This window comes from Clupea harengus, chromosome 9 (assembly GCF_900700415.2).
Source record: "Clupea harengus chromosome 9, Ch_v2.0.2, whole genome shotgun sequence".
NCBI classification, from domain to species: Eukaryota; Metazoa; Chordata; class Actinopteri; order Clupeiformes; family Clupeidae; genus Clupea; species Clupea harengus.
This window is the reverse complement of record NC_045160.1, coordinates 8,853,585-8,860,135: the sequence shown is the minus strand read 5'-3', so window position 1 is coordinate 8,860,135 and position 6,551 is coordinate 8,853,585. Positions and strand designations below refer to the sequence as shown.

General features: G+C 40.1%; 1 protein-coding gene across 1 annotated transcript; it reads left to right on the top strand.

Moving 5' to 3' along the window:
* Positions 1-843: 843 nt before the first annotated feature.
* On the top strand, positions 844-6,551 carry LOC116221732 (putative olfactory receptor 4A4). Its single transcript, XM_031572833.1, has 3 exons — positions 844-1,012; positions 1,295-1,383; positions 6,451-6,551. The coding sequence occupies exons 1-3, from the start codon at positions 918-920 to the stop codon at positions 6,549-6,551; spliced, it is 285 nt and encodes a 94-aa protein (XP_031428693.1). The 5' UTR covers positions 844-917.

Here is a 6,551-nt window from a genome sequence, read left to right as displayed (position 1 = left end):
TATCTCAAGCCGGCAGATAGTCAGGAAACAGAAGAGTTATAATCCAGGTTCATCAGACAGATTCTTTCAGACAGATCTTTGGTTACAATCAGACATAGAACAAAGGGCAGACTGAACTTAAATACTGGAGGGGAAACAGATAATTGGTGGGAAGCAAACAGGTGGCAGGAGAAACTAATCAGGACAATAAGTAGACTGATTAACAGGACAGGTGTGGTAGATGATGACAGAAAACACATGGTATAACAAAAACACAAGGAGCACATGTCAAAAACAAACACAATAGACACGTGACAGCCAGAGTCCCTTGAGCAGCAGAGAGGATACTAACAGGACTTTTCTCGGAATGTCCCCCTGCAACCTAAACAGTTCAGATATAAGAGCAGTGGCACTGCTTTTTTTGTTCAAAAGAAGGATTGAGAGACTGAGGATCTCAAGATAAAGATTTGTACCATTGGCTGTCATCAATTTCTCTACTCGTCACACTGGCAGGTACAACATCTTGTCTTCTAATTCTAACATCAAATAAAACATTAGTATACTTGTAAATTTGGTATTTTGCAGTGGTATTTCTTAATGTAGTCACCTGTTTTCCTCTAACCCATTTCCCCAGGCAGTGAACCATGTCGAATATATCCATCATTTTGATTGCTTACAAAGGAATATATGACAACAGATTCATATTTGTTGTAATGTTGACTTTACTGTATCCTATCATGATTATTTGTAATGTTGTTTTGATATATATAATATGTAGTGAGAGGAGTTTACATAAGCCTATGTATATACTGATTTGTAATTTAGCATGCATAAATTTATATGGGGGCTCTGGATTAACACCGTTTGTGGTAGTTAACATTGTTTCTGGTAATTTTCAAATATCAAAAAGTTCTTGTCTTATTCAGCTATTTTCTGTTATGACATATGGGGGCTGTGAGATCATGAACCTGATGGTTATGGCGTATGACAGATACATTTCCATATGCTTTCCTCTTCATTATGAAAAAATAATGTCTTCCTCAAAACTCATGAAACTGATTGCTTTAATTTGGCTGTTGCCGTTCATCAGGACTGGCATTTCTGTTCTGATAAATGCAAATCTGAAAATCTGTGGAAGTATAATTGAAAAGGTTTATTGTGATAACTATTCTATGGTTAAATTAGCATGTTCAGGAAACAGAGAAGTGAATATCTATGGTTCAACAGTTACATTCTTTTCAGTGGTCCTACCACTAATGATCATCATCTATTCTTATATAAAGATTTTAATGATCTGCTCAAAATTAACACAAAGTGGACAAGCTAAAGCACTTAGTACTTGCATTCCACACCTTGTAGCAATTGTAAATTTTTTTATTGGCTGTTCCTTTGAAGTTTACCAAAGTAGATTTGATATGAGCCACATCCCATATACACTTCGTGTAGTCCTGTCACTGTATTTTCTCGTTCTTTCACCTGTTTTAAATCCTATTCTCTATGGAGTTAGGACACAAAAGATAAAAGACATCATGACTCAAAAAATGATGTATATACTGACCAAGGTACAATGGCAGTGTATCAAACTAAATAAAATTCAAGCAAGTACACACAACATATAAAACAATTATTTGCACATAATTACCATATTATTGTTTAGTAATTTTTCCAACTTAGCAATACAGGTCAGAATATATATGGTTTGTAAAATATTTCAGAGAGAAGTGACGGTGATAAGAAGTGTTTTTTGATAAATGAATATGTGTTTGCTTATTATATTCTTGTCAGTATTATTATTATAATTATCTTTCAACTTAAGCCAAAATAAAAGTGATGGCATATTTATAAATTCAGGCTGTTGTTCATATTGTGGGCGATAAAAAAACATACAAAAAACCATAGTAGAATGGTTATCCACTTTAGTTCAGCATAGCAATTAAGTGGCAAAAAAGTTTGATTACATAATAATGTACATGTCTGATAACTAAAGTTTGATAACATAATGATGTACATGTCTGCTAACTTTGCCTTTGAGTTCATGTTGCTTTTCCCTGTGCCCCATTTTGTCACCCTCATATAATCAATACTCAGTAAGCCTCCTGCATCCTACAGAGAACCATTTCAATTCCTGATTAAATCTGGCCTTTACTCTTCCCTGTCATGTAATGTGGAAGGAAAATATGTTTGCACAACTGAGCTTTGGGTTGATATTTGGAAGTAAACATCAAAAGCTTCAAAGAAACTGTAAGTAGTTGGACTAAGATGATTTTGTCTTGGTTGCAAAATAAAGTCCATTTGTAGAATTATTCAGAGCTGTTTGGGCTATCAAATCTAAAAAAAAAGTTCAACCAAGAAAGGAGACGTCAGTTACCATTTTTCAATTTTTTTCCATCCAAATGACCTAAAATTGCTCATAAATAAAACAAATATAGTTTTGTATAATTGTCACGTCTTTACCGACATCCGCTCCGGTCACGCCCCCTTCAGCACGCCCACTGGCACTCGCCCAGCTGCACTTCATCCCAATCAGGTCACATCCACTCTCCCCAGCTGCACGTCATTTCACTTCAGATAACACAATCACCTTCACCTGTTCTACACCATACATGTACTCTTTGTCGTCGCTTCGTGGACGAAGTTATGGCCAGCCAGCTCCACGACCAAGTTATCGGTCCTCCTGGATAAACAGCCGCTACGACCTCCTTGTCCCTCTCCGTGTCCGCTGCCTTCTTCGTTAGCGAGTCCTGTGCTTCCTGGCTCCCTCGCCTACGTTTCGCCAGTAAACTCCTTGCCTCCCAGCTCCCATGCCTACGCATTCCTGAGTTCCGTGCCTCCGACCACAGGTCTTCAAGTGACTTTCTCGTCCGGCTGAGTGGCCCTGTGTCCTGTGTTTAGTTGGTATCCCCTGTTCGTTTATTAGTTACTTTCTGTTTGTGTCCGTCAAACGCTGGGGATCTCGGTGCTGTTCTTTGGGTTTCTCCGGTATTAGATACTGTGTAGGCCTACTTTTGGTTTCATTTGCATTTGCGTTTTGACCCTAAGTTCTTCTGGTTATGTACCGTGTCCAGTTCATTATCTTAATTAGTGTTGTCTTGTTTTAGTAGTCCTGAGTGTGACTCAGTGTTAATTTAGTCATTACAAATTTAGAGTTTCCCTTTTAGATTATTAGGCTTCCCTGTTTTGTGTCCTGTTTCCCGTCAATAAACTGTTTCATTGTGAATATACCCGTCTGAGCCTGACGTCCCGTGACAATAATGTTAATGTACCATTGTTAATGTTGTAACTGAGCTGGAAACGGCCCATCACTCCTGTGTTTCAATGGCACCTTATGTTAACTAATGCTAAATTATCACGTCTAAAAGGCTTATTCAGCATCAGAAAACCCTTTTGCAATTATGTATGTGTTGCTGAAAACGGTTGTGCTGTTCATGGAAGCAATAAATCTGGCCTTTGGGCTACTTTAGTATTTTAATTACGGTCTAAATATGGTCGGGAAGAAAGACCTTCCTTCAGAAATCTGTCACTATTGTTATTCTTAGAAATTAAGGCTTTTCCATGCAAGACATTTCCATGCAAGAAACTGATATCTGTGCAAGACCTATTTAGGGAAGAAGCAGTTAAGCTTTAATCCTGCAAATGGAGGCTTGATAAAAGAAAATGTATAAGAACAAACATTGTTTCAAGATGAACTCAAGGTTTCTGTCCTTGTCAACATTTGACTACATTTTATATTTAATTTGCACCTCAATTGATGGATGAAAATATTTTGTAACTGTAACGATTCAGTTTTACAAACACATTAGTTGTTGCTTGTTTTACATACATTGTTTTCAAGACATATTTGCATCCTTCTGGCTTAAAGCCTTTTGCATGAACCAAAAGAACCATGAGCTCATTCTCCCCTCCCAGCGGTGGTTACTTTTACACTTTGCCAAACCATACCACCCACAGATTGCCAAAATGAGTTTCAACAAGGCAGACTGTCTTGCTGCTTTGTTCATCTGTCTGTTTCAGTAACTCACTGGATAACTGTTGCAGTTAACTGGATCGTTGTGGGAATCACCAATGAAACCCTCTTAAGTTAAGCAGGCCATGTTTTTTTGGTTAGGCCTTCAATACGAATGTGGGAGTAAAAAAAAATTAGGAGGGTTATGGGGAGTGTCACCCCCAGATACATTGTTTCCCATTAGAGCGTCATGGTGTCACATCTGCGCTGGCATCCGCTCCGGCCACGCCCCCTTCGCATACTTTCAGGCCCAATCCACACGGAACCTGGATTGCCTGAATCCGGAAACATTTTTGGATCCGGTACTTTTTTTTTTATCTAGTCCACACGGAGCCATGTCAAGAACAATCTGCGTCCACACGGAAATGCTGGAGCGGAGTGGTTGTAAACGCTGTAAAGACGACATGGAGCATGCGCATAAAGTGACAGAAGACAGAAGTCGAGATCCAACTAGCAATCTTCCGATTGCTGAATGACTTCTCTACCACCTGAAATCACAGGTTACCACAGCACTCAAACAGGGGGATATTCTTCGTACGTGGTTCAATTAAGTCGATCAAATGTCCCATTAGCCAGTTTAAATTAACGCGAAGATGGAGGACAGGCTATCTCGGTTCTTCCAAGACTGATCCGCGCTCAAACAATGTCGTTAATTCGAACCAGACTTCACTTATCAGGGTAATTGCGCGTACCCGTCCTACTTCAAAAGGGGGAAGCGTCGATCACCAAAACCATGATTTTCTAACGGTACAATGGCTACTAAACTCAAAGAAAGAGCCTATTTTTTCTCCAACGCTGCGAGAGCAAGACAAGAAGCTGTGTATGGGGGGATATCTATGTATGTATGTTTTATGTCAAGTGTGACAGTGGTATAGGGGGTAGAGGAGTCGTTTAGTAACCGCAAGGTTGCTAGTTTAATTCCCCTCACGTTCTTACCAAGTGTGTCCTTACATTTCATTCTAAGTTGTGAATAAAAGCGTCTGCTAAATTACTAAATGTGAATGTATTAATAAGAAATTCAATAAATTGAAGCAGTGAAAAGAAATTGTGTGTATTTCTCTCTATTCTTATCTTGAGTCCACCTTTATCATTTTCTACAATAATGATATGATATGGTGTACTAATAACACTGTCATATAATTATGAGTGCTTTGTTGTCCGCATCGCCTACACTGTACAAAAATGTACCAGTTGCAAAAAAGCGCAAGGCTATGCAGACAGTCTGTGACACAGTCAATGCTCGGCTGCGGCGTGTGGTGTTTGCAATAAATGGCTCGAGAAGGTCTTGTAAATAAATGATTCCTTGTCGGCTGAATCGGTAGCGCTCATACAAGAACTCATCATTAAGGAATAAAGGATCTTGCCGATCGCGAAGAACTCTCTCCCTGTGAAACGCTAATCTAACTAATATCGCTCCTTGGTCAATGAGATGTCTCAGAAAGGGAGCTGCCATTTTTTTTCCGGGGGTGTGGCAAGCTTATCCAGATTCACTTAAATTAGCCTGCGCTGGAGCAGGTTCAAGTGTATTGATGTGTTGCTATGGTGATTTAGCCAAAGTTGCTTTGAAGAACCGAAAAGGCGGACTTATGCTATCTTATCCTGAAAATTATCTCGGTAACTCGCTAGGCGAGGTACAAAGAATAGGGCCCAGGACTAGTTAGAATCGTGCTCTTCGCCATAACCCTTGTTTGTGTTAAGTTACTGTTTTTAAACTTCCGTCTATAATACAAATCTTTTCACGTCAGATTTGCTCATATAGGCTACCTCTGACACTTTTAAAAAACGGTTTTGAACAATGGTCTGATGCAAATATATTAAACAGAGATAGATTAAAGTGTGGCTTGTAAATTTCATCCCTTTCCTAACCAGCTTCTTAACAACATCGATTTAGTTTATGTTGTTGCTGTTATGAAGTGACGTAGCTGGGTTAATAAGAGTTCAAGCTGAGGTTGTGAGGCAGGGCGTGGGGCGTTCACTTGGGGCAATGACGTCATTGGGTTAGAAAATGTGCGGATCGGGCTTCTACACGAATACGGATTCACTGGCGGGTTTAAATTGATCCACTCTGGAGGCCGGATTCAAAAAGTTCCGGATTCAGCCAATCCAGCTGCCAGGCTCGCAGAGCGGACAAAAGAAAATTCCGGATTCAGGCAATCCAGGTTCCATGTGGATTGGGCCTCACACTCACATTCCCAGCTGCACATCATGTTATCTCATCAGTTGCACGTCATTTACATCCCGTAATCACAAATCACACACAGCTGGCACTTTGATGTACAGTATACTCCTGATATACTCCTCACTCCCCTCACTCCGGAGTCTGGTCTCATCGTTACATGGTCTAAGATACTGCCCGAGACGGCCAGCGCTCTGGTTTCTGATTTTGCGACTTTCAGGTAGTTCCGTTTTACCGTGCTCTCCTGGTTACTTGTGTCAACAATCTCCTTGTCCACTGGGTTCCACCCCAGCAAGTTCCTTGTCCGCTGGATTCCACTTCAGCAAGTTCCGTGCCACCTGGATTCTACTCCAGCGTCTCCTAGAGTTCCGTGCTCAGGACCCCATGTCTTAA

Coding starts and splice junctions, on each gene's coding strand:
- LOC116221732 (XM_031572833.1), top strand. CDS start 918: ATGACATATGGGGGCTGTGAGATCATGAACCTGATGGTTATGGCGTAT. Junction 1,013..1,294: donor CTTCATTATGAAAAAATAAT/GTCTTCCTCAAA, acceptor ATTAACACAAAG/TGGACAAGCTAAAGCACTTA. Junction 1,384..6,450: donor TTCCTTTGAAGTTTACCAAA/GTAGATTTGATA, acceptor GTTCCACCCCAG/CAAGTTCCTTGTCCGCTGGA.